This window comes from Triturus cristatus, chromosome 7 (assembly GCF_964204655.1).
Source record: "Triturus cristatus chromosome 7, aTriCri1.1, whole genome shotgun sequence".
Taxonomy (NCBI): Eukaryota; Metazoa; Chordata; class Amphibia; order Caudata; family Salamandridae; genus Triturus; species Triturus cristatus.
The window spans coordinates 490,260,523-490,287,264 of NC_140590.1; the positions used below are offsets into that span (position 1 = coordinate 490,260,523).

Here is a 26,742-nt window from a genome sequence, read left to right on the forward strand (position 1 = left end):
GTTCTTGCTGACCTAAGAATAAGGATGAAAAAGACGCCACGCAGAGAAGACTGACTGTTGACGCCCACTGACTTGGCCCCAACCCTACTTGCCTGTCTGTATCTTCAAAGACCCTGCGACAAGAAAGACGCCTGTCCTTCAGCCAGCGATCTCCACAACCCCTAGGAGGACTGCCTGCCTTTGGAAAAGACTAGACCTCTTGAAGACAGCTGCTCTGTCTCCAAAAAATCGACACCAAGGACTCTGGTGCCCTCCGTATCCACGATCACTAACCACTCTGCACTCCAGAGTACAAGTCTAACCACTCCTGGACTCGCGACGATGCCTGCAGTGTGAATCTAAAGGCCCCGCGACACAACCCAAGGTCAAAGGACACCCCTGCACCTGAAGCCCCTGGGCCTTGAGAAGCTCAACCGACCGGTGCCTCTATGACCTACAGCACCTCAACTTACCTCTGCTGTTTCCCTTGTGCAGCCTCCAGTTTGTCACCTACTGCCCGCTTTCCAAACCGAGTTTCTTTATTTAACTGCACTGGATGCCTGACTCAGTTTGCTTCCTGCACCCGGCTGCCCCTGTGCTGTGGTGGTGTTATTTTGGTGCTGCCTTTTGTAACTCCCCCACCATCCGGCATGTTCTATCCTCTGAAGGTTGACCCCTTCAGCCGACTTACTTACCTGCAAGCAGCGAGTCTTCAAGCACCCCAAGTCAATCAATCAAATCAACTTTATTCGGTTTAAAAGACCATAAAAGTTTAGCAAACAAAACATCCCAATTTTAAGATTTCATAGCATACTTGTAAAATAGTGTAATTAAGATCAATAAAAGAGGAGTTCATAAGAATCTGGCAGGTAAAAACATATCCATAATACAAATGACCTAGCATGGCTAAATATATCACTGATCATAAAATTCCCACGGTATAAAAGCTGTGCATTAAAAATTACAACATTACTAGCCCGCTTCTGTAGCTCATAGCACTTTCTAATGGCTATTGCAACATTTTAATATAATTACAGACCACAATGCAAATAGCAGGAGTGGCCAATAAATTCAGCAAATTAAAACCATCAATGTATGTGCAAGGGCGAATTTCCCTTAAAAGCGGAGCTAAACATTTTCCCCTTGGCTCTTTATAAAGGGGGCAAAATAAAATAAAGTGCAAGGTGCTCTGAGCTGCCAAATTGGCACACGGACAGGGCATAAGTTTGTCAGCCCACCCTGATTGTCTTGGGAATGCCACCAAAAAAAGTGCAGAGTGCAAAGACGATATCTAGTTAAAAGAAATCGTATCTGTACATTAGTGGTAAAGGTTAAATAAAATTGCTGTTGAGCAGAGAGCAAGCATAAGAAACCGGTCGCCTCTGATTGCGTGTGGCGCATATTTGCCCTAGAATAATACGCCTCTTTAATGATGGCTTTCGCATTTGTGAGGATACTATCAGGATTCACGTAGAAGTGCCCCAAGCCTCTCTCACAAATCGAAGCCACTGAATCAATACGGCACTATCTAGTTTACTACAGTCTTTAATCACACCCCTAAAGAACGTTAATTCATCAGACAACCACATTTTTGCCCATAAGAGCAAAGGAGCAATACTTATATGGTCCTTTAAGAATTCCAACCCCAACTCTCGATGACATAGGAGTGTGGGGGCGCTGTTCGGGGTCATCAGTAGCCTTTTTATACATTTATTTTCCAAGACCTGTAATTGGCGGCTCTTGTGGTGGCCCCACACCCCTGCCCCATAAGTTGCCTCTGACAAACATTTAGCTTTATAGAGAGTGAGTAGCTCTGTCACCCGCTTCTGTCCTAGCTTACATGCAAAACGGAATAACCTCTCCACACTCTACTTGTATGTTGCTCCCTTGCTGTTAGAAGTGGCTCCCAATTCATCGTATTATTAACAAAATAGTATGTAAAAGTATTCAATTTATCAATAACTTCCAGTCTCTATTGGGTAACATTAGGCCTGATCTTCAACTTTGATCTTTGCACCAGGCTGCCCCTGTGCCGCTAGTGGTGCAGTGTCTGTGCTTACCTGAACCTTGCCCCCTGCTGACCCTGACACCCGATGACTGGAACTGTAAGTTGATTACTTACCTGTAAAGCTGCATTGTTGTTTTTTGAGTTGTGTGTCATTTATTGGTCATTGTGTGCACAACAAATGTCTTACACTCCCCTGTGTTAGGTCTAAAGCTTGCTCGCCCACACTACCACAAATAGAGCACTTTGGGTTTGTATTGAGCCCTGTACACTTCTGGGGGAATCTCTGGACTCTGTGCACAGTATAACCACCTAGTGTTATACCATATACAGAGTCAGCTTCCTACAGCTAGCCATAACAAGGTGGTGTGGGTGTTATCACAGGAAGACTGTGAGAAAGTATCCATGATGTTGGAGGAGCACAGCTGGAATATCATGTGTGGTATCATAGAAAAAGAACACTTGGCCCATCTCCTTCTCGTCCATGAAAAACGTAAATGGCTGCTGTCAAAAGTTGATTGAATTGGATTTCTGTTTGTGATCAGAGTACTCAGTGTGTAAACTACTTTGGGGCGCAATGTCCAAATTCCACAAAAGGCAGTCTAGGACTGATAGCAGTGAAATCTGTACATTTGGTTGTAGTCTTATAGAAGGATGAATTACATGGTTTCTAAATACGAACCTCGCCTTCAACACAGGTTTGTCATGTTGAGTGCATCATTGAGGAAACTGCATGGTCGATGCCAGTGTCTTGCAGGTTTTGTTGCTAAACAGAGGGCTTTGACTTTACAGCACTTTTGGTCTGCCACCTTTAACAAATACTATATGCATTCAAGCGTTACCAACCTGCCCATGATTTTTGTGGGACTGAGATGAAGGCTTTTTTAGGGAACAGACTAAGAGAGCAGATTTGAAGAAGACGCACTCTGTCTTGCTGATGGCTCAATGAGTTGTACACAATTAGGAATAAACTTAACTGGATCTCTTCTCTATAAGAAATGCCTTCACCACTAGGATCTGCTGCTGAACATCCAGTCGTCAATTTTAGAATGGCAGCTTTTTAAATTTCACTTAGTTGCCGTCCTGTTTCCGTGCTGAATTATATCTGTCTTGCAGTTACATGGCATGCTTACAAGGAGGAGTCCACCTGTTTTCAGGTGGTCAGAGCGTGCATCAAATCTTCAGTAGTGTTGCTTCAATCATGCAACTTGGTCTATGATGATTGCAAAATTTGTTAATAGGTCTAAATAAAAGAGGAAAGCCATTTAAAAAAAAAAAATCTTGTTTGTCAGATCAAAGTTTAGACCCTGCCAATTGCTTTTGTGGCTTCTTACTCCATCGCTTTTGTATGGTGCCCTGACATGCTAGCATTGCTCTCTACACTGATTGTATATTTACCTGCTGCTGACTCCTGCAATCTCCACCCAAATTCTGTTTCCTGTGTTAGTGTGAATGACAACATTCAATAGTTCTGTGATTAATATTTTTTCCCACATTCCTTTCCACCTTCAGTGGATCGCATTGTTGGTTTGGACCAGGTAGCAGGCATGACTGAGACTGCCTTTGGCTCTGCCTACAAGACAAAAAAAGGCATGTTCCGTACAGTGGGGCAGCTCTATAAGGAATCTCTCACCAAGCTGATGGCAACTCTTCGGAACACCAACCCCAACTTTGTACGATGCATCATTCCAAACCATGAGAAAAGGGTATGCATGCAATTTAAAAAAATTACTTTACATTTTACTGCTTTGCCCTGTTAACAGATTGATACTTTTGAAAGGTGCTTCCTTTTGGTTTATATGTAGAAACATTGATTCCCATTCTCTGAACCATTGAAAGACGTTTCCATTTGCATAAAAGAAGGCCTATTCTTAGGCACATATAAATGGAGGCGCTTCATAAATGTGCTTCAATAGAGAGGTTGCCTTTTATTCTTGTATATGAAAAGGTTTCTACTTGTTTGTTTAAGTGGATGATCCTGTAAATGTGTGCATGCAAATCGAGGTGTTCGTTAATTGTTGTGTGTAAACAGAGGTTCCTATTTATTGATGTATATAAATACTGGTTCCTGTTTTTTGGTATATTTATATCGAAATGGGTAAGGAAACCATTTTTTTGCAGGTTTACCCCCCTCTTTTTGCCGCACTTTGACTACTTGGAACTGGTGTGGTGACTCTGAAATGCCTTGAGCCGTGCTAAATAGGACTCAGTGCAAATGCTCTGACCCTTAAAAAGATGCCTGTTTAATTGGCTTAACCCAACTTACTTTTAAGTCCCTAGTATATGGTAACAGGAGTACAGAGGGCCTGTAAGTTGAGGTGTCTCTCCGGGACTGCAGCACTAGTTTGTGCCAGCATGAGTACGGCAAGGTAAACATGCGTCCCAGTCTGCCCCTGCAGACTGGAAGGGCTATTTAAAAACTGCTAAGGCAAAATTGCCATTTAAGTTAATGACAATGCCCAAACCTCCCCTTTTAATATATATGTCCCCCGTAAGGTAGACCTAACAAGCCCTAATGCAGGGTGCTGTATATTAGAGAGCCTAAATTGTTGTTTTTTACTGTGGAAAGACTAGTAGCCCCATTGGCAAGTACAGATATACAGGCTGACACTTGAGCCCTGCCTACTTCTGAATAGGACAACTAAAGCTGGTACTGTAAAGTATCAAAGGAATCACTGCATTCAATCAGATTTAATGTTAAATGGAATTTAATGTCACTAGTGGGCAAAGTGCAACTTTAGAATTTGCCACTTTAAGCTGCCCAAGATTTCCAGTGCCCGTTTGCTGTTGTACATGGGGTCAGTCCTGCCAACAGCTTTCTGCCCTCCTGGGGAGACATGCTAACAACTCCCAGGACAGGAGACAATAGGGGCCTAATTTCAAGAGAGGTGTTACCTCCCTCCTACAGGAAGCCACATAGGGGTTGGCCCAGAAGGTGAGCCTCAAAGGAGAACCCACCTTTGAAGGGCAAGTGGGAAACACTTGGGAGAGGGGCTGCTCTATTGTTTAGATAGACAGGCTGACACTAGGGACAGGAGAAGGGAAATCTGTTGTCAACCCGATTTTTTTTCAGGGGCATGTAGCACCATTGGTAGTCACACCTCTGGGTTGGTCTAGGGAGTTCGGTACGCCAAGACAGCAGCTCTGCCATTTTGGAAGTAGGCAGCAAGGTGCATTCTCGGATAGCCAATGCCACACTTCCCAGGAAGTGGTCTGAGAAGGGAGGAAACCTATTGGCACATTGGCTACCAACTACATCATAGCCTGAGTGCACTTTCTGAGCATTATTATGGCACCCAGAACTCTGATCTCAACTGAACTGGAAGGACTGCCCTGATGCACCAAGTTCCTGGTGAAAAGAGGCTGCACCAGCATGGACTGCCCCAGGTGGCTAGCAAAGAAGAGGCATTGTGTCTGCTGTGTCCTGCTCAAGGAGAGCTCACCTCAAGAGCCCAGCCAAAGCAAAGAGATTTTAAGGGTCAGTTGAACGGTCTACTGTTCCCAGCACAGAGACACAACAGCTGAAGAAGCCTGCTAAGTGCGAGTGGCAGTCCAGATTGCCGCATTGTTGCTTCCCGTGGCCCTGCAACGCCAGGCACCAGGACCCAGCACTCAGAAGTTGTACCCGAGCCTGCTGAACCAGAGAGAGTCATCGGAGTGCTGCTCGATCACCCAGAAAGCCATCTACGGTTCGGAGAAGGATTTGGCTGTGACTGCGACACCAGACGACTGATAGTCCAGTGGCGACTGGACTTCGGACAGACTGCAGAGTACCTCATTGGACATCAAAACCTGTGCCCCGAACCCCCTCATCACCTTCATTGACCAAGGAATACCTATAGGAAGACCCCCATCGACTGCATCACAGCCACAGCATCCTGTATCCTTGGCATCAGGACCACTCTATAGGAATCCATTGGACTGAAGTTAAAGCACCTGGAACTTCTTCTATGGAGATAACTGTTTCTAAGGGTCTTACTGGTCCCCCTGACTTGCTCCCCACTGGTGTTGGTCTCCTAAAGTGACTGCATTACAGCTAGCACAACTCTTTAGGTAAAAAAAATTCCAAGTGGCAAATTCATTGAATTTGACAATGCTTGTTTGCGGTTGAGTAAAATTCTTTGATTTATTATACATTATAAATTCTATTTCTCCATAACCCTCCAGTGGACCTTTTCCGTTGTGGTGTCTAAAAATACTTAAAGTACTGTCGTTTTTATACATTTGTGTCAGATTTCGCTGGTGTCTTGTTGATTTCTTCAATTGATTTGTTGTTGTTTAAATGTTTTGCGCTTGTTTTTTTGTGTAAGCCTTGCTGCACAGAACCACAGCTATACAGGGTTGAGTTGAAGATTTTGTGAACAAAACCTAAGGGTCTTAAAGGGGTGGGTGAGTGTATTACACGGCAAGGTCGCACACCCACACCATATTATATACCCTATTTCCCCACAAGATGCCTGTTCATTAATGAAGAGTGCCTTTCACTGATGCACGTTCAGGGTGGTCCGTCTTCATGTTTGACTCTGATTTGACCTTTCAAATACATAACAGCTTCGTAGTACCACACAGCGTGTTTTCCAGCTGCAGTATCTTATATCTGCCTGAGTTCCATCATAATATATGAACAGTGGGTGCAATAGTATGTTTTCACATAAATGACACCATTGCTCTTTCCACTAGCCTTATATGGTAAATATGACCCATACTGCATCCTGCATAATGGTTTGTCGGCTTAGAAAGAGAGACCAGAGTTCAAACACAAGGAGATCTTTACGCTGGCTTCCTGTAAGAGCACGATCACCATCAAGGTGGCTTCTTTTATCTTTAAGTTTCTATATGGCCTGGCATCTGCATATTGGGCTTCTAGAATTAGTGGGCACATCTCTACTTGTTCTTGGTGGATGTCTGAAAAACATTTTTTATAAATACCTACCTGTAAGCTTTCATCTAAGTGCAAGCACATTGAAGTAAACTGGTTCCCACACAAGACAATGGGTAAAATGACTTTATTAAGCAGCTGACAAGTATGCTTTTTAAAAGAAATAGAGCCATCCAAAATGTGCCGTCATAGCAACCTGAATAGAAGTCTCACTCATTAACTCTATTACTCAATACAACAAAACAAAGCATCACCCTATTGATTGCTAACAGACGATATTTAAACATCTCAAATGTTTCACGATGTGGCAATATCAATGTAACATAGGCATATTGCACACAAAAAAAGTTCTCAAAAAACATATTAAGAAGCTATCTTAACATCTACAACAAAGCAAATACATGTGTGACTGATACATATCATCGATAAATGGAAATTGATGTAGAACATGTTGAGTCTCAAACATCTTGAATCAAATCAAAATAATGTTCAGTCATCCATCATGAAATCATTCATTTATGTAGATTTGTACCTGATCCTTTTCCGCTTTGTCCACATAATGTCACTCTGTGTTTCAGTATCTATTCACATATTTGGAATTAACTACCACCCCAGATTTCTATGACACTTTACCATCCTTCTGCTCAATGACTGCACGGTCAATCTTCAGTCTGTCTGGTTCTGAATAGGAACACAATTTCTTCCCTATTTTTTGGACTTCACTCTGGTTGGAGCTCCCACTCACAAACTTTGCAGTTCCTGTTGTCAATAATTTGCATTTCTTGTTTGAAATATTGACTAAAACATAGTTCCAGTGTTCTATGACACCATTACTTTTGGATAATAGAAAGAAATGTGAATATGCTGAATATCTTTCCACTTCAAAAATTCCATACTCTATTATCAGTCACTATTATACTTGCCCGCTTGCTCTAATAATTCTTACAAAAAATCAATTGCAACCGTAGTACTGTGAGAGCCTGTTTTCACTTCAGCGCAGCAGTAAAAATATTCAACTACGATCAAAGCATACTTTATTACATTGCCCAAACATCAGCATGGTCTAGAAATCCTTCAATGTAAACTTTACCGGTGATCTTTTGGGTCTCGCCACACTCCTCACATCATTACTCACCTGTTTCTGGGGCGTTATCATTGCACGTGCATATTACACCAGACCCTACCTTACCCGTAGCACATATGTTCCTATTAGACCACCAAAAGTTCCTTCTCCAGTTTAGTTTCAGAATACTCATCCCTGGATGTGTTTTAGGCACCAGAGTTAAGACAGAGTTAACCCTTTCTCGCACTTTAGGACAAGCAGAATTTCACCTCTCTACAAAATGTCAACCCTCAAGGGCAACTAATCTACCTCACCAAAATGTGTGTGCACTTCCTCATCTAGATGTCTTTTGTTAGGGTAACATTTTCTCATTCGTTCTGCAAGTTGTTCAATATCTTTATCTGATAGAGACTTCTAGGCGCAGATTCCTTACCTTAGAATTCTCCACAAGCGTCAGATTTTTTGTGAGCAGTGCCCCAGTAGGTGGCGACATTCGGCTCCAAGTGGCGTCGTCCACGCCAGAAGTGACATGCACAGTCCCTATATAGGCACCACCCCAACCCTCTAACATCAGTTCTTTTCTTTCCTCGACGTTCAGCGCAGGTCTGGCGAGAGCTACTCTTAGTCATTTTTTGACTGACCCTTTTCAGCTTGTTGTCGAAGTCTTTTTTGAGATATTCTCCTGGTGTGACAGAATGTCAACTAGAAAGGCGGACTTCAAGCCCTGCAGCGCCAGTCACCGACAGATGTTGGTGACGCGCCCATACCTTGTTTGCCTCTGGTGCTTTGAGCACGACCAGGATGCGAAGATCTGCATCAACTGCCGCGCCATGCATCCCAAGGTCTTGAGGGAGTGTCCCTCAAGGTCCTTGCAGTGTGACGTGCGACACCGTGATAGGCTCTATCCTGGTCTAGGGTGAAGTTCCCAGGATCGGTTGGGGAGCCAAAGATCCTCTTTGCTTTCAAAGCCATCTTCCGGTAAGTCCCACAAGAGAAAGAGAAGTAAAAGAGGTCTTCCACTTCGCCCCGTCCGTCAAGTCTTCCGAGAGGATGAGGGAGGGTTCGTCATTCGAGGCCTGGCTCTACTGTTGAGCCTGCGCCGGTTCCGTACCTCCCTGACTTTTTGGGAGCCGGATCGACCCCCACCCAACTTCGGGAGTTCTATGAGGCCATGCACCTCATATTTGGGCGGCCCGTTCCCGTTGGCGCACCTTCAGGCCCTGCTGGTTCGAAAGGGACTCCCCACTGGTTCTTTGCCAGTGGTTCCATCCTCCGCTCCAGTTGGCCTCTTGGATCCAAGGATGGATCAGAACTGGTGCCGTTCGTACCACCTCAACCTTCCCTGGTGCTTGCCCCAATACAGACACTCTTGCCCCTCCCTCCGCCCCGCTGGCATGGCACAGGCTGGAACCATGCCTTCCGGGTCAGAGCCCGAGCTTTTGTCCTATGGGCTGGAACTCAGGAAGGACTGGGAGAGGTTGTTGGAACCTTAAGAATACCAGCCCCCTAGACCAGCGGTCTCCATCCTTTTCTGCAGTGAGAGCTACTTCTGATCAGTGAAAAACGGTGAGCTACTAAAGTCCATGCAACTCGCGCATTTTTCCGAGAGAACCCACCCCCCCACTCCTTTTTGATATTTATGTCATCAGTTGCTGGTCGTTGTGAATGAGCATAGCCAAATAGCTGCTATCTAGAGACTTAACTGCTGGATACTAGCTTCATGGAGACAGTGATTCCCAAGTCCGAAGTAAGAGGAAATATTGGCCATTTATAACATTACCAAATATTTTATTTTTTAAATGCACCACATTTTCCCAGTCAAGACTGTCTGTATCTCAACTCCTATTTTAAAAAAAACAATTGAACAGGGCTCCTTAAGCTTTACCTCCTGCTCCTGTCAAACTGGTGGCAGGGTGAAAAAGGTAGGTGGTGTGGGTCTCGGTTGCAGTTTAATACTGCTTGCACCACCTGCACATTTTTCAGGATCCTCCGTTCTGCACAGTCACACCTGCTGCTCCTCACCGGCACTCGACGCGCTGGATGAAAAGTGCAGTGCCAGGGTGTTAAAGGCAGGTGGCGCAGAGACTGGAGGGACAGCGTCATCCTTTCGGCCTGTCCCAGCTTAACTCAGTTAAACTAATCTGAGTGAGGGCAGGCAACGCCTCCATAAAAAAAGGCTGAAATATTCTAACAATGTTAATAGGCTACTAAATTGCGACGCTACCTGTGCGAGCTACTTCCGAGCTTTGACTAGCTACCAGTAGCATGCGATCGACCGGTTGGAGAGCCCTGCTTTAGACCCTAACATTGCCTGGTGTGAGGAATTGTCGGACGCCAGCGGGCTGGACTCCACTCCAGATACGGAGATGATCTCTCCTCCTACTGTGGCTACGGAGGAGGGATCCTTTTTTGCCATGGTTGTGAGAAGGGTAGCCGAGGTCCTGGACCTTAGCCTACCCTCAGTGGCAGTCAAGACTAACGTCTTGACAGAGGTGCTTCTGCAAGTAACCCCATATTCACCACTTCTCACAGACTTCCTGCTTGGACTTAGTCTACACCCTGCCTGGGACTCCTGTTAACAGGATGATTGCCTTCCACCGTCCTGCCCCAGGGGACCCTAATTTCCTTGCGTAACACCCTACCCTGGAGAGCTTGGTAGTCCAAGCCTCCACCTCCCATGTAAATCCTGGTTCATTTCCTACCACGCCACTGGATAGGGAATCAAATAGGCTGTATAACTTAGGAAAGAAAATGTCTTCTTCTGCCAGCCTGGTACTGCGGTCTTTAAAAAAAGTTTGCCTTTTGGGTCATTACTCCCATGCACTGTTGTATTTGGTTGTGCAGGTGCTTGTCTTGGTCCGGAGGAGGCCGGGCCATATTCTCCCAAGCTATGACAAACTGAAGAGATGCAGCCAAGTTCATGATCAAATGTGGGCTGGACACGACCAACTCATTAGGCAGAGCGTTTTCTTCGTCAGTGTCCTTGTGGCTCCACACCTGGCTGAGGACGACTGTCTTTTCTGGGGATGTCCAACCTTCACTTATTAATATGCCCTTTGATGACTCCAGTTTCTTCGGAGACTAGGCAGACTTCGTGCTGAAGCACTTCAAGGATAGCAGAGCCACAGCCAGGTCCTTAGGCTTTTCCTTGAGTCAACCATAGTTCGCCTTTTGTTTTTTCGTATCCATGGAAGGGGCTTCCAGCCACGTCTTTACCCGCCCAGCCACCACGGTGCACAAGCTTCTCAGTCTGTCTGACCGAGGAGGCAGTACTCACAGACCCTGCGGATTGGGCAGCCAGAGGTCGGGCCAGTCCACTACCCCCCAGCAGCCGTAGCCTCCAAACCACCTTCAGTTTGCCCTCCTACCATCATGGACATCTAGTGGGTGGCAGGATATGCCATCACCTACCACACTGGAGGTCAATAACATCAGACTATCCGAAAGAGACCATTAGTTACAGATTCCTTACCTCAGACGTCAGACTGGATCCAGAGATTTTTCTCTTAGCAGTACCCCTGCTTGTCGGTAGGTGGCGTCGGTCGAATCTGCGTCCGGCGTCGTGGTCGCCGGGATGACGTCACGATGTCTACTTAGACACTGCCCCTGCGGGCTAACGTCAGTTCTTTCTTTTTCCGCACTAGCCTTAGCACAGATCCGGAGAGAGCTACCCCCTAGTCACTTTTTGACAAATTTTCTCTCAAATTTTTGTCGACTTCTTTTTGAGCCTTTGACTCCTGGTGTACGAGGGATGTCCCATCGTCAGACCGGGTTCAAACCGTGAGAGGCCTGTAACCGTCTGATGTCTGTTTCTGGCCACCACCTCGTGTGCCTTTGGTACCCGGCGCGCGACCACAACCCAAAGTCGTGCTGCAACTGCCGGGCCATGAATCCAAAGTCTTTGTGGGGGTCCAGAAAGCTCTTGGAGGCCCGGGCCCGACAGTCGGCTGTGCGTCGCTGTCGGTCGAGAGGAAGGTCTTGGGACCAGTCGCGGAGCCACCATCATCCAAGTCTTCGAGATCCTTGGTTAAGTCGAAGCATAAGAAGAAGGCGAAGAGTCAGCGTCGCTCTTCGCCTTCTCCCCGTCAGTCGGATGACGTCGGTCTCCAGCTCCGTCTTTGGAGCCTGCTTCAGGGACGGCTCCGAGTTTTCCTCCTTTTCCCGGTGCCAGTGCATCCCCTGCCCTGCTTCAAGCTTTCTACAAAGTGCTTCATAGCATCTTTTGGCAGCCCGACTCTGCTGGTGCGCCTTTGGGCCCCGCAAATGTGGCAGCGGGCCTGTGGCCTTCGATGCCGGCGGCTTCACTGCCAGAGTACCCCCGAGGATCCAGATCAACGCCGTTCGACGTCACAGTACGTTCTCCGGCGCCAATCCTGGTGACAGCGCCCCCGGCGCTGGTCGTGCCCCCAACCGGTGCTGACCCCAGCCTCATCCCTGACTTGGACACGGTGCCAGACCGACATCGCACGATGTCGGTACTGGTGCCAGAAGGTACGTTTGTGCCTCTGTTCATTCCTGGTGTTCCTTTCAGACTTGAATGGCAACCAGAGGAGGGTGATGAGGACTGGTAGGGGGGTCTATGGACCCTTTGGCTGATCAACTTGAAGCGAGAGTACCTAGGTGAGACTAGTGGTTTGATACCTCCCCAGACCTTGGCATGCTCCCCCCCCCCCCCCCCCCCCCCCTCCCCGTGGCTATGGAGGAGGGAGCCTCACATGCAGTCGTGTTGCATAGGGCGGCTGAGGCCATGGGCCTAGAGCTTTCTACGGTGGCAGTCCAGACTAACCTCCTGACACAGGTGGTTCAACTGGCGGCGGCCTCTTCGGAGCTCCTTGTCCTTTCAATGTAGCCCTCACCGACGTTCTGCTTGGACTTTGGTCCAAGCCCAGCACGGGGGCTCCTGTGGACAGGATGATTGCCCGACGCCACTTCCTGGCCGACCCACTTTTCCTTCCCCAACACCCGACCCCCGATAGCTTGGTGGTGCAAGCCTCGGCCTCTAAGGTTCAATTCCCTACTGCTCGCCCAGATAGGGAATCCAAGAAGCTGGACCACCTTGGAAAGAAGATGTTTTCTTCCGCCTTCTTAGCGCTGCAGTCGGTGAATACCGCATGCCTCTTGGGCCGTTATACCCATACAGTGTGGGATACAGTTGCGCAAGTGCTGCCACAGTTCCCGGAGGAGGTCCGGGCTGTACTCACCCGCACTGTGGCAGAGTGTAGAGACGCAGCTAAATTCACCATCAGAGGTGGGCTAGATACTGCTGACTCACTGGGCAGAACGGTTTCCACATCAGTAGCCCTGAGGCGCTACGCCTGTTTGAGACCGTCTGGTTTTTCTGGGGATCTCCAATCCACCTTACTGAACATGCCCTTTGATGGCCGTCCCCTTTTCAGTGACAAGGCAGACTCGGCGCTCTAGTGTTTCAAGGATTCTAGGGCTATGGGCAGATCCTTGGGCCTCGCGGCAACCTCTCGCCCGACACAGTCTGCTTTTTGCCCCTTTTGTGGCTACGGAAGAGGTGCCCCACCACGTTCAACCCAGACTAGCCACCGGTTCACGCAAGCTGGCCAGCCTGCGCATGCCCGCGGACATGGGACCCAGGGACGTGGGTCTGGGGGCCAGCGGACGGGACACCCACCCATAACCCCCCTGCAGCAGCCCCCCAACCCTCCTAGTCCGACCTTTCAGGGCTGCTAGTGTGTGTCAGGATTCGCTATCACCTCCCCCACTTGCAAAACATCATGTCGGACAGGTGGGTTTTGCAGATAGTCCGAAGGGGCTACTACCTCCCCTTCAAGACTCCCCCTCCCTCCATGCCACCACCCTTCCATTGCATGTCGGAGGATCACTTGGACCTTCTCTGCCAGGAAGCTGCAGCTCTCTTGGCCAAGGGAGCTATCAAAAGGGTCCCTGTGCCAGAAGTAGGTTGTGGTTGCTATTCCCACTACTTTCTGGTCCCCAAGAAGGACAAAGGCATGTGTCCTATCTAAGACCTTAGGGCCCTCAACCATTCAAGATGCTCACGTTGGCTCAGGTCCTGTCTGTCCTCGACCCTGGAGACTGGATGGTAGCGTTGGACTTGCAGGATGCATATTTCCATATCCCCGTCCTGCCAGCCCACAGGCGTTACCTACGGTTCACGATAGGCCACAAGCATTTTCAGGCGATCCGTCTTGCACTGAAGGCATTCTTTCCTTCTGTCAAAGGAAAAGTAGTGCAGGTGTTCACAGACAACATGACCTACATGTGGTACTGCAAAAAACTGGGCTGGGTAGGTTCATTTATCATATGTCAGAAGGCTCTTCGCCTTTGGACATGGCTGGACCATCAGGGCATATCCCTGGTAGTTCAACACCTGGCAGGTTCTCTGAACACCAAGGCGGACGAACTCAGGCGTCGGTGCATGATGGATCAATCGGAGGTGGTGCAAGGTCTCAGCAGTGGGGAGAGCCTTGGTTAGATCTGTTCGCCACTGAAGAGAACGCACAGTGTCAGACGTTCTGTGGGTTGGAATTTCCAAGACGGCACTCGCTCGGCGACGCTTTTCATCACAAGTGGATTTGCGGCCTCCTGTACGCCTTTTTCCGCCTGTACCACTTCAGCGTGCTGAAGAAGATCAAGCGCTACCGCGCCCTAGTCATTCTTTTGGCTCCGGACTGGGCACAAAGAGTCTGGTACCCCGAGCTCGTGAGCATGGCCATCGATCCTCCGATCAGACTGACTCGTCAGGAGGATCTTCTGTAGCAGCAACAGGGGGCGGTCCTCCACCCGAACCTGTCCAGTCTCCACCTCCTTGCGTGGAGATTGAGCAGTGACAGTTGACAGCTTTCGACCTTCCATCTTGCTAGCCAAGCATCCCTCCACTAAAACGGTATACGCCTGTATATGGAACAAATTTGTGGCATGGTGAACTGGTATCGGGTCTTCTCGGAGTCGGGTTGCTTGGGAATGCAGTCCAAAGCGGGTGGTAAACTCCATCTAAGGCTAAATAAGGGCGCGAGACCGATAGCCAACAAGTACCGTAAGGGAAAGTTGAAAAGAACTTTGAAGAGAGAGTTCAAGAAGGCATGAAACCATCGAGAGGTAAACGGGTGGGGTCCGTTTGAATGATTGAATTTTGCTTTTTGTTAAAGTATATTCCACTGTGACCGCTCTTATCATGTACTACATGGTGCACAGCAAAGACTGTGGATCCCCTCTCTGGCCCTCTTTCTGAGGTCCTCTTGTTCATCCTTTCTTCAGCCCCAGCAGGGCTCTGCCTTGGGCACTCTTAAAGGCTACCTCTCAGCTATATCTTCCTTTCTTTGCCTTCCTGATTAGCCTTCTCTTTTCAAGTCCCCTATTGTAAATAGATTTCTAAAGGGCATTACTCATCTCTTTCCTCCTTCTCCTTTCGTAATGCCCCAATGGGACTTGAATCTTGTCCTTACTTACCTTATGTGTGCTCCTACTTCATGCCATGACATAACTGCCCTTCTTACTTTGAAGACTAACTTCCTGTTTGCCATCACCTCTGCTCGCAGGGGTCAGTGAGCTTCAGGCTCTGCCCTCAAAGCCTCCTTTTATTGCAATCCATCCGGACAAAGTGGTCGTTCGCACAAGGCCTTTTTTACTACCCAATGTGGTTACCTCTTTCCACAGAGGTCAGACCATCCCTTTACCCTCCTTCTTCCCGCCTCCGCACCCTTCTGAAGAGGAGGAGAGACTCCACCGTCTGGACCCATAATGTCTGCTGTCCTTCTACCTTGACCACACTAAAGATTTCCCGGGTGGACGTTCAACACTTCATTGGTTATGTGGGTGCCAAGAAAGGTCGGGCCGTACAAAAACGCACCAACTCTCGATGGGTTGTTTTCTGCATTAAAATCTGCTATTAATTCGCGAAAAAGGAACCTCCAGTGGGACTGCGTGCCCATTCTACCAGGGCGACGGCAGCTGTTACTGCTTTGGAACTTGGAGTTCCGCTCATTGACATCTGCCAGGCAGCCGCGTGGGCATCCTTGCACACGTTCACAAAACATTATTGCCTGGATAGCTGAGTCCGGAGAGACGGCTTTTTTGACCGGTCTGTTCTCCAGGACTTTATGGTGTGAGCTTGGTTTGCAGACCCACCTCTGGGGTTGGCATTTGCTGGGGTATCTATTCTGTGGTAAGGAGTCTATAATTAATGGTCTCTCTCAGATGAATATGGGCCAGATGTACGACCCGCCAATTAGCGAGTCGCAAATTGTGTCGCATTTGCTACTCGCAATTTGCCATTCGCTAATTGTAATGCACAACAGTGTCTCAGACACTGTTTGCGATTCCTAATGGGGTCGCAAATTGCATGCCTCATGAATATTAATGAGGCAGGCACAATTTGCGACCCCTATAGGAATGTCTAGAATTCACAGGGAATATGGAGACCTTCACTGAGAAGCTCCAGGTAACTTTATTGAGCCGAGATATTTTTCCCCCTTATTGTGCCACCCTTAGAGGTCCTGTATCACTGCACTCACACACTGCCTTTGAAGGCTGCGTGTTTTGGTGCAGAACAAAGTGAAGAGTCGACAGGGCACACATCCCTGTGTGCCATGCCTACAACCCACTGTCCTGGCATAGATCAGTCACCCCTCTAGCTGGGTGCACTATACCAGTGGTGAGGGTACAGCTACATGAGCCCTGTACCCCTAAAGTGTCTTAAGTCAATTCTTAGACATTGTAAGTGCAGTGCTGCCATTAAGAGTATATGGTGCTGGGAGTTTGTCATTACGAACTCCACAGCACCATAATGGCTACACTGAAAACTGAGAAGTTTGGTATCAAACTTCTCAGCACATTAAACCCACACTGATGCCAGTGTGGGATGTAATGAAAAAATGCACACAGAGGGCATCTTAGAGGTGCCCCCTGAAAACTAACCCACCTCTAGTGTCCTGGCTGAGTGGCTGCTGTCCGCTGCCACCACCAGACATGTATCTGAAAGAAACACGTTAGTTAGATTCCTTACCTTAGAATATCCCCAGGCGTCAGGCTGGATCCGGAAAGATTTTTTATCAGCCGTACCCCTGTGCGTCGCTAGGCGTCTTATGCGGCTCCGCGTCCGTCGTCTGCGTCGTGATAGCCCGGATGACGTCGTCGGAGTACTTAGACGCCGCCCTCGCGTGCTGATGTCAGTTCTTTTTCCTTGCCAGCAAGCGCAGATCTAGGAAGAGCATACCCTGGATCCCGGTCGACGCCAGTTGACCTCACGACTCCTCCGCTGGCGCCGACCCCCATGGTGTCGCACCCGGCACCATCCTCGGACGGCGCCGTCCCTGGTTTCAACCCCGGTCTGGGTCCAGTGCCATCTCCGGCGTCGATGGGTGAGCCTTTCGCCTATGACCCGGCACCGTCATTTCTGCCTGTTTACCAGGACACGGACGAAGGGGAGGACTGGGAGGGGTCTGAGGACCCTCTGGCACAGCAGTGCCAGTTAAGTCAGGACTGGGCAGATGAGCTGGGGGTGGCCAGTGGTCTAGACACTTCGCCTGACACTGGTTTCATCTCTCCTCCTTCTGTGGTTATGGAGGAGGGTGCTACTTATGCTGTGGTGCTGCGCAGGGCGGCCCCGGCCTTGTGCCTTTAGCTCCCTGCAGCGGCCGTGTGGACTAACCTCCTCACTGAGGTGCTTCAACCGCCAGTAAGCTCTTCGAAGCCTCTGCTGCAGTTTGAGGCCCTCACCGACGTTCTGATGGGTACTTGGTCCAAGCCCTCCACAGTCTCTCCTGTGGATCGGAACGTCGCCTGGCGCCACTGCCCAGCTCCGGGCAACCCCTGCTTTCTGTCCGTACACCTCACCCCTGAGAGTCTGGTCATCCAGGCCTCCACGTCCCAAACTGCCTTCCCGTCCTCACCTCCGGACCGGGAATCCAAAAGGATGGAACAGTTTGGCAAGAAACTGTTTTCCTCTCTCAGTCTTGGGTTGCGGTCCATTAATACTGCATGCCTTTTGGACCGTTACACCCACTCTCTGTGGGATATGGTGGCGGACGTGCTGCCCCAGTGTCCAGAGGAGGCCAGGACACGGCTCGCCCATGCTCTTGCTAAGGGGCGTGATGCAGCACGGTATTCCATTCGATGTGGACTTGACATCACGGACTCGCTGGGCAGAGCGATTGCAACGACGGTGGCGATTCGTCATCACGCCTGGCTGAGGTCCACAAACTTTTCAGGGGATGTCCAGAGCACTCTCATGGACATGCCCTTTGATGGCCGTCACCTTTTTGGCGACAAAGCTTTAGGGACTCCAGGGCTTCGGCCAAGTCCTTTGGTCTGTCGGCCCAGCACCAGCAAACTTCTGCTTTTCACCCCTTTCGTGGCCAAGGAAGAGGCGCCCCCGCACGTTCGTCCAGCCACAGGCCGCAGAACCAGCCACAACGCGGTCGCTGACGTGGATTCCGCCGTGGCGAAGCAGGGGGACAGAGAGCCGGTCAGTCCACATCCGCTCCCGCAGCATCTGCCTCAAAGCCTTCCTAGTCCGAGCTTTCAGGCCCATTCCACGCCAGTGGGAGGCAGAGTTCGCCATCACCTGCTCCACTGGCGTACCATCACTTTGGACAGGTGGTTGCTGCAAATCGTCCGAAGGGGCTACTCCCTCCCCTTCGAGCCGACCCCTCCAGCCATGCCACCGCAGTACCAACGCATGTTGGGGGATCAGAAGCTCCTCTTCATCAGAGCGGTTCTGGACTCGGCGCAGTTTCGGGTCTATCCTCCCGAACAGCGGGTTTGGGATATTCAGGCTCTGATTCCGATCTTTCAGCCTTTATCCTGAGTTTCGGTCAGGATGGCCCTACGGCTGCTGGGTCTGATGGCCTCCTGTATCCTGCTGGTATATCACGCCAGGTGGCGAATGCGGGCTCTGCAGTGGGACCTAAAGTTCCAGTGGGCTCAACATCAGGGCAACCTGTCCGACCACGTCCTGATCTCGTAGGGCACTGGAAGACAGTTGCAGTGGTGGCTCACGGACCGCGATTGGGTCAGTGGCAGATCCCTCTCCCTACCCCAACTGGAGCACGTAGTGGTGACGGATGCGTCCCTCCTGGGATGGGGAGCCACATGGGAGAGGCGGAGATCAGAGGCCTCTGGTCTCCGGCGGAGTCCCGGCTCCATATCAACCTATTGGAGCTGCGGGCAATCCGGCTTGCACTGAAGGCATTCCTTCCCTCTGTCCGGGGCAGTGTAGTGCAGATGTTCACGGACAACACCACCGCCATGTGGTATTGCAACAAACAGGGCGAGGTGGGGTTGTGGACCCTTTGTCAGGAGGCTCTGCGCCTTTGGACATGGCTGGAACATCAGGGCATCACCCTGGTGGTTCAACACCTGGCAGGCTCTCTGAACGCCAGGGCAGACAAACTCAGCCGTCGGTGCATGATGGATCACGAGTGGCGTCTGAACTAGGACGTGGCGCAAGGCCTCTTTCGGCATTGGGGAGGGCCTTGGTTAGATCTATTCGCCACCGAAGATAACGCGCAATGTCATCAGTTCTGCGCGTTGGAATTTCAGAGACGCTTTTCGTGGCGAGTGGAGTTGCGGTCTGTTTTACGCCTTTCCGCCTATACCACTTCTGCCCAGAGTGCTGAAGAAGATCAGGCGCAACCGGGCCCAAGTCATCCTTGTGGCTCCGGATTGGGCATGAAGGTACTGGTATCCCGAGCTACTCAGTCTGTCAATCAATCCCCCGAGTCGACAGCCTCTTCAGGAGACCCTTCTGTCGCAGCAGCAGGGGACGGTCCTCCACCCGAACCTGTCCAGCCTCCACCTCCATGCGTGGAGATTGAGCGGGGGCAGTTGATGCCATTTGACTTGCCTCCTTAAGTTTGTGATGTCATTCTGGCAGCCAGGCGTCCCTCCACTAAAACGGTATACGCCTGCAGGTGGAACAAAATTGTGGCATGGTGCACAGCAAAGGCTGTGGATCCCCTTTCCTCCTCTCTTTCTGAGGTTCTCCTCTTTTTTTCTTTCCCTGGCCCAGCAGGGCTCTGCTCTGGGCACCATCAAGGGACATCTTTCAGCTGTTTCAGCCTTCTTGAGGCTTCCTGATCAGCCTTCTCTTTTCAAGTCCCCTGTTGTAAATAGATTCTTGAAAGGCATTACTCACATGTTTCCTCCTGTTCCCTTTGTAATGCCTCAGTGGGACTTGAATCTGGTGTTAACTTATCTGATGTGCGCTCCCTTTGAGCCACTTCATAACTGTCCTCTTCGTCTTCTGACTCTCAAGACTGCTTTCCTGGTTACCATCACCTCTGCCAGAAGAGTGAGTGAGCTCCAGGCTCTTTCATCTAAACCTCCTTACTTTTCTGTCCATCAGGACAAGGTTGTTCTGCGGACTCGTCCTTCTTTTCTTCCTAAGGTGGTTACTTCCTTTCACATCGGGCAGTCCGTTACCTTACCCACCTTATTTCCGCCGCCGCATCCCTCGAAAGAGGAAGAGAGGCTCCACCGTCTGGACCCAAATCGTGCGCTCTCCTTTTATCTGGATCGCACAAAACAGTTCCGGGTGGACGACCAACTCTTCGTTGGCTACGTGGGCGCTAAGAAGGGGCGGGCAGTGCAGAAACGAACCATATCTTGGTGGGTCGTTTTGTGCATTAAGGTCTGTTATTCCTTGGCTAAGAAGGATCCTCCTGTGGGGCTGAGGGCCCATTCCACTCAGGCCACAGCGGCTACTAATGCCTTGGGACGGGGAGTCCCTCTCCAGGACATTTGTCAGGCAGCTACGTGGGCCTCGCTGCACACGTTTGCCAAGCATTACTGCCTGGACAGCCAAGTCCGGAGAGACTGCTTCTTTGGCCGTTCTGTTCTCTAGGACTTCCTGGTGTGATCTTCGTTCGCAGACCCACCACCAGGGTTGGTATTGCTGGGGTATCTATTCTAAGGTAAGGAATCTAACTAACGTGTTTCTTTTAGATGCACAAGTTACTTACCTTCGGTAACTATATATCTGTAAGAAACATTAGTTAGTTAGATTCCTTACCGCCCCACCCATCCTCCCTGTTCTGCGAACTGATATCTAGGGTTAAGGTCATCCCTTTCAGGGCCCTAGTTTTATGGCACCAGTGTCGGTTTCTTGCATGGCTCTGCGTTCCTGGCGCGGAAAGCTATGTACAGAACTGACGCACGAGGGCTGCGTCTAAGTACTCCCACGAAGTCATGCCGGCGATCACGACGGATGCGGAGCCGCAGACGACGCCTAGCGACGCGCAGTGGTACTGCTGATGAAAATCTTTCCGGATCCAGCCTGACGCCTGGGGATATTCTAAGGTAAGGAATCTAACTAATTAATGAGTCTTACAGACATATCGTTACCGAAGGTAAGTAACTTGTGCTTCTGGACCCCTGGGCCGAGAGCTTGCTGCTCTCTGGGGCCTGAAACAATACACATCCTGGGACGAGGTGCGAAGCCTCCTCCCCCAGGATGGGCAGAGTTCTCGAAGGGGAAGCTTCAAATGCTTGCCGCCTTTGTGAGCTTCCCCAGGCCAATTGCTGCTTTCAGAAACTGGTCCCCACTGGTTCAAACCCCCACTTTCGGCGGGAGATCCGACGGGAAACACCAGTGTGGAAGAGAGGTGTGCCCACCTCTGCCAACTCCACCCCTCAGGTGGGGGAGGCGAGGTGAAGCACAACTCTCAGTCCATGCCATCTTGAAGATGGGGGGACAGGCACATGCCCCCCTACCACTGGAGGGTGGCATAATAGGAGGTGTACCCACCCCAGGGAAGGGACCCATTGGTCCTTGCCATTTACCTACCTGTAACGCCACTAAATCTAGTATTTATGGGCACCCCTGAGCCTTGCTTCTTCAGATCCAGACAAGAAACAAGAAGAAAAGAAGGACCAAACAGCTGTGCTGCAGCTAACAAGAGGAAGATGCCCACTGACTTGGCCCCAGCCCTACCGGCCTTTCTCCCCCTCGAACCTGCTCCTGCAAAATCCCGGTGTGTCCTGCCTGCCTTCACTTCCAAAGATTGCTTCTCCCATGAACACCGGATTTGTTCATCTGCAGCCTCTGGCAGCAGCCGGAGACCGCGAATCCGCCCCACTCTGCACCCGCCGTCCACGGCCCGAGCTCGAGTGGGCAAATACCACGAGGAGGTCACCCCGGCGATCCTGAACTGAGATCCGGTGACCCTTGACCTGCCTCAAGCCTCCAGCAGACACCTGCAGCCTAAATCCAGAAGGCCCCCCTAACCGCGACCAGAAGCTGGTAAGAAGATCCAACCTCAAAAGGCACCCCTGCACCCGACGCCCCACGCTCTTGTGTGCCCAAACCGACGGTGCCTAACCAACCCCTAACTTCCCAACTTACCTCTCGAAGTTGTGGTCGCACCCAGAAGTCCTTCGTCTCCCTGCCCCCTGCCTGCAGTGCTTTTGCAAACCGGAGGTTACCTATTGGAAATAACAGGGCATCCGACCTCGAATCAGCACCTTGCGGCCGGGCTCCCTACTGCCGCTGAAGGTGTACCTTTGGTGCTAATTTGTTTCCCTATTTGCCTTAAGCTAAAGTCCAGGAGCCTTGCACCCACAACCCAGTGGCCTGCTTGCCAGCAGCCACCAACCGGAGGCCCCCTATCCCCGATTCGATAACACTCTGCACCCGGCCGCCCTAGTGCTCCTGAGGGTGTACAAAGAGCGCATTACTGACACTGAGTCTACCCCCAGAACCTCACCTCCCACTACCGAATACTTACCTAAAAACCGATAACCATATTTTCCTCCATAGGAGAACATTGACATTTTGTCCTGAAAAAAAGTGTAGAGTTTTGAAACCTAAAGAAATTGTACGATTTGACAAAAACACTTTTACTCACCTGTTTACAGGAAATGTCTTAGTGCTGCATCCAGGCATACAGCACTGAGTAAGAAAAGTAATCCAAAAGTAACTTACCTGGGGCCCGATTCACAGAACTAACTTAAGACAAAATCCTAAACTTGCTACCATTTTGGTATTCACAGAAGGCACTTACTCATGTTGGTATTCACAGAAGGCACTTACTCATTTCGGTATTCACAGAAGTTAGGAGTCCTAACTTTAGGACTCCTAAATGCCTTCTGTGAATACCGAAAGTCTTAAAATTAGGATTTTTCTCAGTTTAGTAGTAGTATAGTTAGGACTCCTAACTTTAGGACTCCTAAATGCCTTCTGTGAATACCGAAAGTCTTAAAATTAGGATATTTCTCAATTTAGTAGTAGTAAAGTTAGGACTCCTAACTTTAGGACTCCTAAATGCCTTCTGTGAATACCTAAAGCCTTAAAATTAGGATTTTTCTCAGTTTAGTAGTAGTATAGTTAGGACTCCTAACTTTAGGACTACTAAATGCCTTCTGTGAATATCGAAAGTCTTAAAATTAGGATTTTTCTCAATTTAGTAGTAGTAAAGTTAGGACTCCTAACTTTAGGACTCCTAAACTGAGAAAAATCCTAATTTTAAGACTTTCTGTATTCACAGAAGGCATTTAGGAGTCCTAAAGTTAGGACTCCTAACTTCTGTGAATACCGAAGTGAGTAAGTGTCTTCTGTGAATACCAAAATCAGTAAGTGCCTTCTGTGAATACGAAAATGGTAGTAAGTTTAGGATTTTGTCTTAAGTTAGTTCTGTGAATCGGGCCCCTGCTATTTTACTGAAAATTCCCTTTCAAATCTATGTACTGTATTTACAAGTGATTGCATTTTTCTGAAACAATACTGTAAGTCAAACCATAGTACATTTACAATTGTAATTGAATTGTATTACAATTAACACTTACTACTGTAAAGTATTTATTGCTTACCTGTGCCAGGCTTGCTTGGTTCTAGAAATAAAATAACTAAAAGAATATTTTTTAGACGAAAACAATTGGTCTGAAGTTCAGTCTTTGAGTGTGTGAATTCATTTGCTGACTGAGTGTTAACACAAATGCTTAACACTGTCCTCTGATACTGCCTTACTGCTCGACCACACTACCACAAATAGAGAGTAAGGTTCTATGTAATTTTACCTCTGCTTACCTTTGGGGGTCCACTGGACTCTGTGCACACTATGGTATAGTATATACAGAGCCAGCTTCCTACACAGAACAACTGATGGAGGCAGCAGGCGGCGATTTGGATGATGAGGACTAGAGACAAGAGCTGCTGGTGGGAGAGGGGTTCTTCTATACATTAACAACACCGTAGCCAGTGGATACAAACAGTGGAACTATGAGGATGTTTTGAAAGTTTGAGGGGGATATAAGCTTTTGTAATGCGGATATGTGGGGTTTGGCTGTTCAGTCACTCCCTAAAGAGTTAGGTAATAATTCAATGATTTGTGATCTAGAGATGTAACCCACATTGTATTACACTCCTGGCAAGTGATATTTTTGTTTTTCGATAGGTTTGAAATTGCTACAAGTTGTGGTTTTTGAATCCTTGCAAAACCTAGCCTTGCAAAGAGGAAGGAAGTAATTACTCCCCAGCTGTAGGACAAAAATATGCTACTATATTTGTGGCAGGTAGATGGCATATAAGTTCTCGATGGCTTGGTCTCTCACACTGTTGTGATGGAGTATGAGCAATCGGAGAGGCAACATCCACCCCCGAGTGTGCTCCATCTGATGGTGTTATGCCATTTTTGTTTGAGGGTTAGATGGAAGGGTTATGTTGTGCAAGTCAATTTGGGGATGATGTTGCGTGGGTGGGGGTGGGGAGACTTCATGTATTTATTGTTTGAACCACAGTGATTGTATTGTTTCTAGCATCTACAACAGGGATGATAGGCGGCTGTGCACAGTAGGTTGGATTGAAATAGACTGATTTGATTCAGATTGCTGGATCCCTTACGGAAGGCACAGGGAGAATGTAACAGTATGAAATATCTCACCTCGAATGTCAGGGGATTTAATAATCGCAAAGTTCGAAATGTAATTTCATATCTCAAACGGCATAGTGTAGAGGTCGAATTACTGCAGGAAACTCTCCTACCTGCAGATAGTACGATCCTAACTCAGAGGAAACTTCAGGGTCACTTTCACGCAGCTGGCTTCACAACCCATGCAAGGGGAGTGCTCACCTGGGTGAGCCCGGAATGAGGAATCACACGCAAACCGGTCGATACAGATACTTAAGGATTATATACAATCTCTAGATGTAGAGGGAAAAGGACTAGATCTGTTAGTGGTTAATATCCATGGCCCAAACTTTGACAGCCCATATTTTTACCATTCTCTTTTAACATGTCCACACCTGAATACTATCATACTTCTTAAGGATTGGGGTGGGGATCTTAACTGTGTCCTCTATCCAGCGCTGGACCGATCGGGTGGTCCGCCAAGGCGTGCTTCGTCCTCTGCAAACATTATAGCGGACTTTATGGTGCGCCTAGATCTGGTAGATATTTGGCGCACGCACTTCCCAGGGCAGGGAGGGTTCACTCATTACTCGCCCCCTCACTAATTACATACACGAATAGACTATTGGCTGCTAACAAGAGCACTATTTCCAATGGTTAGGGAATTCACAATACACCCACGGACTTTATCAGACCACGCGCCGATAGTAGTTGAACTACTTTGCCCGCAGAAAAGACCGGCCCCGTTTACGTGGCGTTTCCCCCCCTTACTCATTGTTGGATACTGTTTTCAAAACTGCCATATGTGAAGCTATAGAAGACTTCTTTAAGAATAATATTGGTTCAGTTGACAGCTTCTCCACAATATGGGAAACGTTTACAGTTATATTAGAGGCATTGCAATTTCCAAGCACTCGGGAGTGCTGCGATTTATCAGAAACCACCTAGATAGTCTGGAGGAGTGCCTGGCGGTCCTAGAAAGAGCCTTAGTTCGGGGAGAGGAGGGGGCACTACTGAAGAGTTACAAAGGACACTAGAAGAATATCATGAAGTAGCAGATAGTGAGACTAAACATATGGGCAAATATGCTGTGCCCAGCGTGTATGGGGAGGGGGATCGGCCTTGTGCAACACTTGCAGTTCTGCTACGTAATCGTAGAGAAGCCGCTGCGGTCACTTCAACTCGCATAGAGACGGGGAAACTTTTGACTGATCCGGAAGATATCGCAAAACAATTCAGCCAGTACTACTCTGAACTTTATCGCTCCCGTAAGTCATCAAATGAGAGCAATATCTTAGACTACTTGGAACACATCAAATTACCTTGGCTGACCAATGAGCACAGCAAATATCTTATGAGACCGCTCGAGGCTTGGGAAATACATGAGGCTTTGTAAGGTATGCACTCGGGAGGGGCCCCTGGACAGGATGGTCTCACGGTTGCCTTCTATAAGGTATTTAGAGACCTCTTAGTATGAAATCTAGTGACTTGTTTGAGGAAATAAGTGAGTCTGGAGAGATGCCCCCTACAATGAGAGAAGCCCTGATAGTCACGATCTTGAAACCTTACAAGCCACCAACTGATTGCTCTTCATTTTGGCCTTTGTCACTATTGAATCTGGATACCAAAATATACGCCAAGGTTCTTGCTAACAGACTTGCCCCCCTAGTGCCGAAACTAGCTAGCACGGAACAAGCAGGGCGTAATTTGACGTACAACAAGTCAAGGCGGCCGCAGTCTTTTTAGACTCCGAGAAAGCCTTTGACTCCGTTGAGTGGTCATTTATGAACATGTTGCTTCGTAGTATGGGTGTGAGCAAATTATTTATCAAATTGGTGGCCGTACTGTATACCTCCCCATCTGCAAGGGTTAGAATCAGAGACATGGTTACTGACGCTATCAAAATATCCAGAGGCACCAGGCAGGGTTGCCTGTTTTCCCTTCTCCTTTATGCAATCGTAGCAGAACCCCTGGCCTGCACACT

At 48.8% G+C, this 26,742-nt stretch overlaps 1 protein-coding gene across 4 annotated transcripts in view; it reads left to right on the plus strand.

Annotated features, from left to right (window-relative positions):
• MYH10 (myosin heavy chain 10) overlaps positions 1-26,742 on the plus strand; it is a 1,171,079-nt gene that overhangs the window by 550,522 nt on the left and 593,815 nt on the right. For all 4 annotated transcript variants that reach the window (XM_085616842.1, XM_085616841.1, XM_085616843.1 and 1 more), the window contains one exon: positions 3,497-3,690. In XM_085616842.1, coding sequence (XP_085472968.1) covers positions 3,497-3,690 — 194 coding nt within the window. The remainder of the gene's footprint in view (positions 1-3,496; positions 3,691-26,742) is intronic.